The sequence below is a fragment of the Perca flavescens genome, chromosome 24 (genome assembly GCF_004354835.1).
Source record: "Perca flavescens isolate YP-PL-M2 chromosome 24, PFLA_1.0, whole genome shotgun sequence".
Lineage (NCBI taxonomy): Eukaryota > Metazoa > Chordata > Actinopteri > Perciformes > Percidae > Perca > Perca flavescens.
Window position 1 is genome coordinate 6,403,329 of NC_041354.1, and position 12,555 is coordinate 6,415,883.

The 12,555-nt window shown below is 45.7% G+C and overlaps 1 protein-coding gene across 1 annotated transcript; it reads right to left on the minus strand.

Annotated features, from left to right (window-relative positions):
• Nucleotides 1-1,705: 1,705 nt before the first annotated feature.
• On the minus strand, nt 1,706-8,229 carry xkr6a (XK, Kell blood group complex subunit-related family, member 6a). Its single transcript, XM_028572358.1, has 4 exons — nt 7,646-8,229; nt 4,180-4,376; nt 3,047-3,464; nt 1,706-2,210 (listed from the first exon to the last, which is right to left on the minus strand). The coding sequence occupies exons 1-4, from the start codon at nt 8,227-8,229 to the stop codon at nt 1,706-1,708; spliced, it is 1,704 nt and encodes a 567-aa protein (XP_028428159.1).
• Nucleotides 8,230-12,555: the final 4,326 nt, after the last annotated feature.

Here is a 12,555-nt window from a genome sequence, read left to right on the forward strand (position 1 = left end):
CACACACAGGGAAATGTAGTAGTAGACATAGACAAAAATAATTGCAAAATGCATTCGCTCTTTCAGTTTAAAATTTGGAGACGATTTCTCATTTTTGTCATTGTCTAGCAAGGTAAACCGACGGAATAACTAAAGAAAATCTAACCCACAGCATAACACAACGTGATGGAGATGAACAGTTGGAGCCCTAAACGGCATACGCATCAGAAAATCAGTGTGAACAGCATGTTCTGCTTTAAGTTCCTTGCTGTATTCGCTGATATTCATGAAATAACCATACAGCAGACAGTTAACACTTATTCCACTAACATGGGCGTTTATCTATAAGATGATGGTGCCACTGTGTTTTGGATTCTTCTGTTTGACTTTACAATTTTGGAGATGGAAAGAGATTGGCACATTGACTAGTGTACATGTTTAGCAATAAGAACTGTAGCATTAAAATCATCCATCTGTCCTCAGTAGATCTTCAGCTCTAGCTTCATGCTAACACCTAAGCATACAAGGTGTTGAGTGAGAGAAAGGGACTACATTAGACAGGCCTCTTACCAATAGGAAATGTGTTTTGAGCATATGGCCTGTAGATTTGTAATGTTCACAAAACAGCATAACCGATGTAGCTAGTTTTGTTTAGAAGTATATTTCAGACAGGAAACTAATTCTTCCAATGCACATTGTCATTTTGGCACAGTAATCTTTTAGTTGGACATTGGCAGCCATTCAGAAGGTATTGGGTCTTATTTTGAGCTGCTACAACTTCTCGTGTTCTCACTTTTAGAGTTAATGTCGCACCTGTCACCGAACACAGTGTATGCTTAATTGTTGGCATGCTTAGAGAAATAGTTTGACATTTTGGGAAATATGCCTATTGGCTTTCTGGCTGAGAGGATTGATACCAGTATTTCATCTCTCCTGTCTTTAACTTTGAACGTAGACAGGCTAGCATCTAAGCTAAGCTAATCTACTCCTGGCTCTAGCTCCATATTTAGTGTATAGACACGAGAGCAAAAGAGCTTCTCATCTAACTCAGTCAAGAAAAGGAATATGTGTTATTTCCCAAAATGTGAAACTATTCCTGTAGCGCAAACTTTAAGTGAAATTGTTTGAGTGCTCATTAAATGCCATACCCTCTCTGTCTCCATCTTTCCCATCATGCTCCGCTACTCTCCCTGGTAACCTTGTCAACCAACCCCCAAAACCGATTTGTCCAACTGCTTTGTCTCCAGTCGGCAACAACGTGTAACGGTACATAAAAAACATCCTTTCTGTACATAGAAAATATATACACTACCTTTTGACAAGACTAACGACAACACGTTCACGAATCCTTTTATTAAAAGTGACGTTTGTTCTTTCTTTGTGTCACTTCTTTTTATTCTACTGAAACCCGTGAAAGTGTGCGCGAACGTAAACGGCATGCGGTGGTCAAAGACTCCGAAGTAAAACTGCGCTCATTTTTCAATATTTTGTTTTTTCTTCACTGCGGAGAGCAAACGTGTGATATTAAATCGATGAGAACAGATGACGAGTGATCAGAGGAGTTGGAAAGATAGAGGAGAGAAAGAGATGGACTCGCGCTGAAGCAGCTTGTTGAGTCATGGCCATGGGACTCACAGGTTGTAGGTGCCCGCAAGGAATGTGTGTGTGTGTGTGTGTGTGTGTGTGTGTGTGTGTGTGTGTGTGTGTGTGTGTGTGTGTGTGTGTGTCAGAGTGAGGACTCATACTGCAACAGTTCATACAGCAGGGGTCCGTCACGGTAGCGGATGCCCACAGCGGCTGGCGTTATGTACTGCAGGATGTTTATAGTCCTCCGGAGGCGCCTGTCTACGTAGTGGGCGTCCCATGCTGGATAACGCTTCCTGGGCATGTCGATCTTTATCAGGGGGCCCTCTGGCTTGGAGGTGATGGGCGCCGACCTCACCTGGAAGACGGGAAGACACGTCTCGGCCACATCCTCTTCCGTCTGTGACTTGGTCATGTGGGCGGGGGTGGGTGGGGCGGTGGGCGGGGCTGACGGGGGGAGGGGGAGACCCCAGAGCAGCTGGGCGCAGCAGGACGAGGCAGGGCTCGGTTGGAGGTGGGCGGTGGCAGGGTGCAGGAAGCCGTAGTACAACAGCATGACCAGGACGCCGCCGGCGAACGTCAGGTAGACGCCGCACAGCGCTGGGACAGCGTAGGAGTCAGTCAACGCTGGGTCCCTGTAGGCGTACCTGCAGAATGGGGTTTAATTTGATGTGAGTGTGTGTGCATGTGCACTTAAGCGTGTGTGCTCTGTGTACACTAGAGTGCATATTGTCGCTGTCAGGCGGAAACCTTGTATGTCCAAAATTGTTAATGAAAAAGGCGATTTTGAAAACATTTTATTGAGCTATTCACCTCGTCACTTTTTACCTTCAACTCTGCTGTGTGCGGCACACAATATTTTTTTTCCCACTATGGCCACACCAAGATCCTTCAATAGCTACTATTGGCCAGGCGTCCATGCTTACGCAAGGCAACGTAACCTGATTTGTACAGGTCCTATCCCCTGACCAATCAGCTATCTTAACCTTAACCACTCGAGGTGAAATGCCTAACCCTTACCAATCAAGCTGCTTCGTAGGGCGGGTCTTGGCGTGGCCATAGTGGGATTCGTAATTTTGCATGCGGCACTTCATACAAGATGGAGGGCGGAGTGGAGTTATGACGTCTTTCCAACAATTTGAGGATCCAATGGAGTTACGAGATTTAGTCAGGAGCTCTTTTTAATACTTTTCATTGGTTAAATATGTGTAAAACCCACAGACAGATGTAAAGGGTGATCAATAGCATTGATTTATGAAAAAAAATATAAAAAGACAAAATGTGGGGGTATGAGGTTTCTGCCCAACAGCGACTGTATACCTACATTCTGTGTTTTAGCCAATGCCTCCCTGCATTGGCTTTTTATCAAGAGTTTGATTTAAAATTTTATTTTATTTTTCTAATTTTGATTAAACATGACATTAGTTGCATCCAGGTTCAAAATGCAAGGAAATGCCAATGTAGCTACTTCGGTTTAACTCACCACAGCCCAGTGAGGATGGTGTTCTCGGCCAACACCACGATGTAGTAGGTCACCATTCTGTACCGCGTCCGGCCCTCCTTCACGTTGAACCAGCAGAAGATGTAGACGATGCCAACCACCATGTTGAAGAGCACCTCCTCCCACTTGGACATACAGAAGTCGGTGCCTCCGTGCACCACCCAGAAGGCCATGGCGCACCAGTGAACCACTACAAAGATGCCGAAGTAGATGTGGAAGAGGGAGGCGAAGAGGGCAAGCGAGAGGACGCGGGACGAGATGGTGAAGAGGCGCCAGAAGAGGTGCAGCAGCGCCCCGCGGTAGCTCATACTGCGCTGGTCGTCACGAGAATCTCGCAGCAGTTTGTGGTAGGAGGCCAGAACCCAGGCGAGAGACAAGAGGGAGCCCAGGGAGGAGATGCCTACAGAGAAAGTCGCAGGAGGCGAAAAAAAGAACAGAGGCGGATGATGATGTGGATGCATTTTTTTTTTCTGAGTGAATCAATCAGAACAAAGTAGAAACAAGGTTTCCAGGTTCGTGAAACAAAAAGTACATGGGCACAAGATTATTATGAGTCAATGGGGGCGTTTTCCGTAATCATGTGAGCACATCCTTAAGAAAGAAGTAATGTGTGACACGACAGAAACATTTAGTAATGACGCCTATGAGTCTGAAATATGAAGTTATTTTTAATGTCCCAGCTGCTGTGCGCATCCACCCCCTGCACTGCACTAGTCACATATTTGCATTAGAATAGCACAAGTAGAATGTGTCCCAAAACTCCAGAGTGATAGAGATGAATAACACCAGTGGGTGGCCGCCTAGATGATACATTTCATGGATGAATAAGGAAGAGGAGGCTGATGGAGTTTGGCTAGCACATCACCCTGACACCTGTGATTGTGCTTTCTTTCTAGGACTTCCTGAACAAAATAACATTGTGAAAATCCAAATGCAGCACCATTTGCAGCCACAAATTACTGAGCATGATGTGTGCAAATTGCCAATTACTGTGTGTGCAGCTGTGGATTTGTATGTGCTCTGTGGGCTCCATGGAACCATGGTGTTATGTTTGTTAATGTGGCATGTAGCTGTTGTTAGTCTGAAGAACTGAGTGTAGTCCGTGCTCCACCTACACTGCAGCGTCTCGGCTCGGTTCTCCTGGATCATGATGCAGAGCTGCAGGACCAGCTGAGGTGCAGACTCCAGGAAAGTCTCCAGCAGCCGCAGCATGTTGACGTCTGCGTACTCGAACATCATGGCCCAGTACCAGCGCCGCTGGTGCTCCTTCTGCCGACGCGACATGATGCCCAGGTACAGCGTCCTGATGTACCTGCAGGGGGTCAGAGGTAAGAGCGCTGATTAATAAAAACACTATACATTTTTTGAGCCTCTTTGTTTTTATCCTCAATGCCATTTTTGGATTATTTCCTTTCTCACTAATTCTGTCTTTTGCCTGCTTGTAATTTTTGTTTTAAAAAGATCCCTGATTCTACTACTATCATTAATTCTTCATAAAATAATAATCTGATAGATTAATTTACACCTGATAAACAGCGATGCAAAATGGGTTTCAAACGATTAGTTGATTAGTCGATCGTTTCATTTATTTTCCCAAACATTGATACTGAACATTTGCTTTTCGTCATCATATATGATAGTTACCTGAAAATCTTTTGGTTTGGCATGTTTGTTGGATAAAAAAAAGCAATTTGAATATCTTACCTCCTATAAATTATTGCCATTGGCTATAGCCAGGGGCCATTTTCACAAAACTCATTAATTAATGATAGCAATAGTCAATAGTTCTAGCCCTAATGCACATGGTACAATGACCGATATCTAGATAATCGTGAATTGACAAATATCAGAAATATCATGTGAATGCAACACTGTACAGAACTTGTACTACAAAATATTTTTAGGTTGGTCTGATTGTTGATAGAACCTCTTTATGAACAAACAGCCATGACAAAATTCTGATCCATACATACTGAGTGAATTTCAAATGTGCAACACTACAGTACATGTGGGTGGGATGTAGGCAGTGATTTCAATTAAAATACCTAAGGGCACTTACAGAGTTTGTGTGTGTGTGTGTGTGTGTGTGTGTGTGTGTGTGTGTGTGTGTGTGTGTGTGTGTGTGTGTGTGTGTGTGTGTGTGTGTGTGTGTGTGTGTGTGTGTGTGTGTGTGTGTGTGTGTGCGCGCGCATCTAGGTGTATATGTACGTGTATGCAAATGTACTCTAACGATATCCTCCTGCTTCCCTGTGAGTAAATTGCTACTATTATACATTCATGGGTGTCATGGCGTGTGTGCATGAGTTCCTACATTATGCATGACTCTGCATGTACGGCTATTACAGCCATCTGCTTTGAAACATACAAGCTTAATTCACAAAACATAAATCATGCACCATCCATAGGAACATGCCTACATGTGCATGCACACCACTTTATGTTCACATCAGGGCTGGCTTAATGCAGATGCCGGGATTGAGCAAGCACGTGGGCTACCAGTCATGGGAGGGCTTCTGGCAAATTAACGATCTAGTGGCACGGTGAGGATAGAGGAAAGTGGTCTGATGACACAGTAAGTTTTACCACCTAGAAAACTGACTGTTAACAGGGTTGACTGGTTATGGGCATACAGTATGCTGACAATTTCTAGAATTTTCACTGCATTTAATGGATTATGTAGCTTTACAATAAGATACAAACAGCAAAATGCTGTTTGTCCTTGATTCAAGAACAATGAAGGATAAATAACCGACACAATTTGTTTGGCTTTTTTTCAAATCTGTAAACAGGAAGTCCTTGCATTTACGTTCAGGTTAAGGATTGAGGCTTTACTGTGCAGGGTGGCAGGCGGCCCTGAGAGCCACTTAATGCCTTAACACAGAGGGATACCAACCATATGTATTGTACCGCATTCAGAAGATCTTCCACCCCTCCACCCTACCCGCACCACACTCACTCCCACTCATTCTTATCCCTCCCTGCTTTCACTCTTTTCTACTCCCCTCCCCCCATTTACACATTGTGTATGTGCAACCTTTTCTTCCTCCTCCTTCTCCTTCCCCACCCCTACTTCACTCCACAGCCTCTCCATCTCTAAGCGATCTGTCTCAATCAGGCCGTACCATTTCTTCAGCTACAAACATCCCCACCCCCTCCCCTTCTTCCTTCTCCTGCCCCTCCACTTCCTGCAGGTGGGAGAGTCCATTCTGCTGGCTGAGGGGGTGATTACTGGGTGGGGTGCATGGGGGTTTATGTGTGTGTGTGTGTGTCTGTAAGTATGTGTGTGTAAGGGTTGATTTAACCCTACAACCACAGAGAGGCCAAAGCAGAGGAGCTGAGTAGCACAGCAGGATGTAAACACACTCACACACACAATCATCACTCTACTCTTCCTGCTGCCCGGCTTGAGGCAAGTGGACACCATTAAGGAGTCTTCTTGGAGAGAGGGGGAGGGAATGAGAGTGAACACTGTCCTTGCATAGAGGGCTAGGAGGCTGGAGACAAGCTAGCACACACAAGAGCCTACAGTTGCAATACTGTGTGTGTGTGTGTGTGTGTGTGTGTGTGTGTGTGTGTGTGTGTGTGCGCGCATAGGAGCAAAAGGGTCCATGTGTGTTTCTGTTTTTTCCCGGCAGTGCTTTTAGCACTACAATTAGCACCTACCCTTGACCGTGTGTGTGTGTGTGTGTGTGAGAGAGAGAGAGAGAGAGAGAGGGGGAGATGTGTTGCCATAAACACAGATGCTTTTCCTCTTTGTACTCTCCATGCATGCTGACTCTCATGGGAAGGGCCATGACACCGTTTTTCCACTGGTCACACACACGCTGACACAGACACATGAGCACACACGCACATGTGCATACACAATTGTGCACACACACAGCCCTGATTTCTCTGTTCTTCAACTAAAGTAAAGGACTCCGACTGAGACGCTGTCCATGGTGCTGAAAATATTTTCAGCACCATGGACAGCATCTCGGTCGGCCGTTAAAACACGCTGTGGATGTGTCTAATATATTATCTTTCGTTAATATACCAGAGCTATGGAGTGTGAAAGTCACATTCTTCGAAAGTGGGATCATTGTCTCTCTGTCTGTCTTTCTGTGTCCCTCTCACTGCCTGGCTGTCTCTCTTAATATATGTCTGTCAGTCCCAGATAGTAACTGAAGTGCTGGGGAGGCCTTTCCCTGTTTTTCTCTTACTCTTCCTCTGCCTGTCAGTGTGAAATGGGCTTAGCTTTCTTTTAGCTACATTGAGTAGACATGCCACTCTACTCATTAGCAACATTAAGTGTGTGTGTGTAAGAAACAGACTGTGTGAAAAAGAGGAAGATTAACTGAGATTATTTAATTAACTAATTGAGCCTTATTGTTCATATTAGGCCTACTGGTGTAGCCTATTGTGTAGGCTACTGTCAGAATATTTGGATAAATTGTATTTTGATGCTTTGACCACATCGTTATTGAAACTTTCATGCCAATAAAGTCCCTTTGAATTAAATTGGGAGATAAAGGGAGGGAGTGTGGTGACAGGTTAGGATCAAGTGTGTGTTGTTGTTGTTGTTTGTGCCCCCCACCCTACCTCCACACTTGTCCCAGCTGGAGGATGTGTATGGTGGCCTGCCACAGCCAGATGGTGGCCAGCTGCAGGCGGTCCCTGCCGGGATAAAGGCACCCCAGAGCCACCGCGCCCCGCTTGGTCAGCCCCTCCACTTCGCCGAGCCCCCCGCCGGTGTAGTCCTGCACGAACCAGCGGAAACTCAGAATCTGGACCAGCACAGACGGCACCAGCACGAAGAAGAGAGTGAGGCCGAACCAGAGGTAGTCCTGTCTCTGATAGTAGTCCATCGCCAGGCACAGATCCGTGCCAACGTCCCAGAAGAAGACGAGGAGGGCGAGGATGATCCAGAGGCAGTCCAGCCACAGCTGCTCCCGGGGCGGGCAGTGAGTCTCCCGGATGCCGACCCCTCCGATAGGCTGGCCCCCGCCGAGCAGAGAGCCGAGGCAGGCTGAGCGGCAGCCCCAGTAGCAAGCGGAGGTGCGGCAGCACTGACAGATGTGGATCGCGGCAGAGTCCATCGGCTCCTCGCCGTCAACATCGTACAGCTGGGCGAACCCGCCGCCGCACCCGACACCGGCACCGCCGCCGTCCGACTGCGCGGCCATGTTCTCCTTCCCGCTCCTGCCCTCCTGCGAAATGCACGACAACCGCACCGTTGTGCTTTCTCGTGGGGCGCGGACACCACGTCACTTCCCAGATACCTGCTGTCCCCTTCCCTCTCGCGCCGCGGCGACTGCTGTGTCTCTTTCCCGCTTGGGGCGCGAGGAGCCATCAACGCCAGCGGCCGCGCGACGGCGGCTCCCCTTCTTCCTCGTCCAGTAGAGACACAGCCACCGGGCGCTCGCGAGCAGCAGTGGAATCCTTTCCTGTTCTAGTCCAGCAACCCTGCATCATCCCGTCCTGCGCGCGCGGTCATCTAGGGCAACGGGAGGCTATGACGTAATGCATCTCCCGCTGCTCTTAAGACGTAGACTACTGAAAATGTGGATGCGTGTGTGTGTGTGTGTGTGTGTGTGTGTGTGTGTGTGTGTGTGTGTGTGTGGGCGCGCACCGGACACCAGACCAGTCTCTCAAACCACGACTCGTGCTAATACAAGCCTTCCTGTTCAGTCAACCGGTGGACCCCCGACTCCTGCCTTTCATCCCGACCGCACTCAGGCTGCAGGTACCCGGCATCCGCTGCAGCCTATATCCGCTCCTTTCCGCAGCTCCAGCCCTCTGCAGCTCCAGATTCCCCGATCTTCACTTCTCTCTCGTACTCTCACTCCGCCCTCTACCGGATAAGAACCTCAACCCCGAATTCACATCTGCACGCGGGCACGCGCACGTGCACGCGCATTCACATGTTTTTGGTTTTGCAATACTCTGTAGCCTATAGGAGCAGTGAAATCAGTTTCCTCCTTGGCATTCATCACTCCATCAATCGTCATCTTTTCCTCTATCCATCCCCTCTTTTCATATTCCCCTCCACCCATCGTTTATTCTGCACTTCCCACCTCTCTCTTTCTCCCTCACACTCTCCATCCACCCACCCCATCATTCCCTACAGTGGGCTTACTGCCCTGTGGCTCCGCCAGCCTAATCAGCCATAACATAATGTGTGTTTGCAGTGTGTGTGATCCCTGCTTGCCTAGCAGGGAGATATAGAGGCGAGGATTTAGGAATGTGAGAAACTGGGATGGACACTGTGTGTGTGTGTGTGTGTGTGTGTGTGTGTGTGTGTGTGTGTGTGTGTGTGTGTGTGTGTGTGAGAGAAACTAGTAGGGACTGAGGGAGCTGGAAAGCTAAGAGGCCGTGGATAGAGAAGAGGGATGGATTTAGGAATTAGAGGAGGGATGAAAGGAGTGATGTGAGAGAAACAGAGCAAAAGAGAGAAGATTATTCAAGCTGAAGCTGTTCCAAAGCATGACAAGATTGACAGGAAGAATACATGAGAGAGGATGACTGGAAGATTTAGGGAAGCCATTTTTGAGGGATTGAGCCATAAAAATAGAGATGAAGAGAGAAGGAAAGATGATTTACTTAATAGTAAGGGAAGAAAAGAAAAGCCTGATAAATGGCATGAAGGAAAAACAAAAGAAGTGGATTTAGAAGTTTTAAGGAGTGGAAGGGCGGACTAAATGATTTTGTAAGAATGATGAATGATTGTGTGATTCATCTTGTAAAAATGTATTCAGTAATGTCATTTAATGGAAGTAGAAATACATGCACGCACAGGCTACATCACAAATATGTGCATGCTCAGCCGCCCTCTCACAACCGTGCTCACACACACACACACACACACACACACACACACACACACACACACACACCCACACATGCTTCATTTATTTTTCCTAAACGCACACATACTCAGAAATATGCAAGCATGCACTGCATATCTTAATGGCACACACACACTTGCTCCTCGTTCTCAGAAGCACGTTTCTGTGCAAGCACTTGCACTTTCTCGCTATCTCTCTGTCCACTGGAGATTAGCCTCTCTGTTGTCATGACGACTGTGGCTGTGCGGCTGAAAGACAGGGAGAGGGAGTCGATGGTTGTATATGTGCCTGTGTGCGTGTGTGTGTGTGTGTGTGTGTGTGTGTGTGTGTGTGTGTGTGTGTGTGTGTGTGTGTGTGTGTGTGTGTGTGTGTGTGTGTGTGTGTGTGTGTGTGTGTGTGAGCAAGAGACAATTAGAGTGAGTGACATCATTAACACTTGAACTAATGGCTAATTAAACCAAATATTTCAAGAATGCAGAGAAATATTCCCTGCAGAGGCATATGTATGGTAGATGTTTGACACTACTGTCCACAACTGATTATACGTTTTCATGAATTAAAAAATGTGTCACATCTACATTCCTAGTAAACAAATTGAAACTTTTCTCCTGTTTTATTGAAAGTATGAGGCTCAATATGAACTCTTGATAAACAGTAATGGAAGGAAAAACGTGTAATATACAATTACTGTATGAAAATAATGTATATGCAATAAAAACAACCATCTTTTTGTGAAGGTTGCAGCTGCAGTCTCTCCACTACACAATTAATCCAAATTAATTATAAAAAAAAGCCAGAGGACTTGAGATCAAATACTTCCTGCGTGTTGATGTCTTGAACAGCACGGGCTGTGTAAGACAGAAGTAGGCAGCGGCAGCAGCTCCTGCAAACCTCAAAACATCAGAACAATGATCTTGTTCTGAAATGAATGGAACCAGACAGGCACAAAATGACAGTTTTAATCTGGCAGTGAATGACTGTGAGGACAAAGCGAGATAAGAACACCACAAATATGCTGAAATGTGCTACAAGGGCTTTGTGGAAAAGTCCTGAGTTTCAGTTTATTAACAAACCCTACCAGCCTGTCATCATTCAGAGACTAATTATGGGAGATTAGGGAATTAGGGGAGCACTTACAATGATACAAAAAATTTTTGGCAAAATACAACCAAAACACAAGGTTAACTGGAGCTTTATTTGGCTTATTTTGCTGAATAGAGATACCACAGTTAAATATAATGTGAGCACAGTAGGGAGGACAACTGGGGAGGACACAGATTACTTCCAACCGCTAAATAGAGTATGACAGTGGTGGACAAGGCATTCAAAATCAGTAGTAATCCCACAATGTAATTTTCTTTTTTTTTTATAAAAGTAAGTGGGGTTTTCATAGCAATTTTCCTTTCATGTTTTTCCTTTCTTTATTGTTTTTCTTCATCCTTCGCCATGCTACCTTCATCCCCACTTACATGCAAACAGACTAAAGCTATAAAAATGTTTGATATATATATATATATATATATATATAATGATCAAACGAGTTGGTTTGGAGTTGACTTAGAGTCAGACAAGAATTACTGCAGAGCTCATAACAGTTTTTGACAAAAACAAAATTCTGACCGTCTTTTCCCTCTGCACCCTGAATGAACTATTTCCTGTTCCAGGGTTTTATGGCTGATTATGAGAAGAGCCACTTAAGTGGTGATGACTTTCTCGCTCCTTTGGGGAGGAGAATTAGGAATTAGAAACTTAGAACTGCGGCTTGCTCTAAATCGAAGGACCTTTCATGGTTTGGTGCCAAATTCAATGTGCAGTGCGGCGCTGCAGCAGGTTTTGAATAAGTCGAGACACAAGGAACACAAGGGTCCACTCAGGTCAGGAATTTGTTATTTATGAAGAGCTATGTAGGTTGAATCGGTTGTATTTTAAAGGCACCTAAACACAGTTCCTGAGAAGCAAAAGGAACAAGACACTTGTTCCAGATGTTGTTGATCAGAGTGTGCTGCTGCATCATTCAGTGAGGACGGAGACACAGAGGCTGAGCAGTGGGCTCGATAAAGGCAGATATTTACATTTTAAATGGCTTGTTAGATTTCTGTAAAATTCAAAACAAGGAAAACAATGTATGTCTACTGATATTGCCTGAACATAAAAGCATAGAGTAGATATACAGAGGCTCAATCCTCGACACAGTGGTGGCGGGTTCAGTTCCGACCTGCGGCCCTTTTCTGCATGTCACTCCCCCTCTCTCTCATGTCTAAACGGTCCTATCCAATAAAGGCCTAAAATGCACCAAAACATGCATATTATGACACCTGGCTTTGACTCATCACTCAGCTCTACGCAGGTGTGGTGTTGGACTGACTCAGAGAGGTTAACACCAAATGTACTTCAGATGTCTAATACTCAGCGTGAGCTAGTAATGAGTAGGAGGCTATACACATGCGTCACACTAATCTCTGACCTTTCCAGCGTACATCTATATGAAATGTATTTTGTGTAAAAGAAAAAAAAAGATGTGACAGGGAGTTATATATATAAACTGTGTGGAGAAATAATATTAGTCTTTGTTGATGGAACATGAAAAATGTCAGATGCTGTGTCACTGACAGCAATTAGCCGGCAGTTATGACAGACAGTGGTGGGAGTTTGGAGGAGTGAGGC

Bases quoted from the DNA above. Each gene is read 5' to 3' on its own strand.
- xkr6a (XM_028572358.1), bottom strand. From the start codon at position 8,229: ATGGCCGCGCAGTCGGACGGCGGCGGTGCCGGTGTCGGGTGCGGCGGC. The intron at 4,377-7,645 runs GTAGGGTGGGGG...GACCCCCTGCAG, and splicing joins CAGCTGGGACAAGTGTGGAG to GTACATCAGGACGCTGTACC. The intron at 3,465-4,179 runs GTAGGTGGAGCA...CTTTCTCTGTAG, and splicing joins CCGAGCCGAGACGCTGCAGT to GCATCTCCTCCCTGGGCTCC.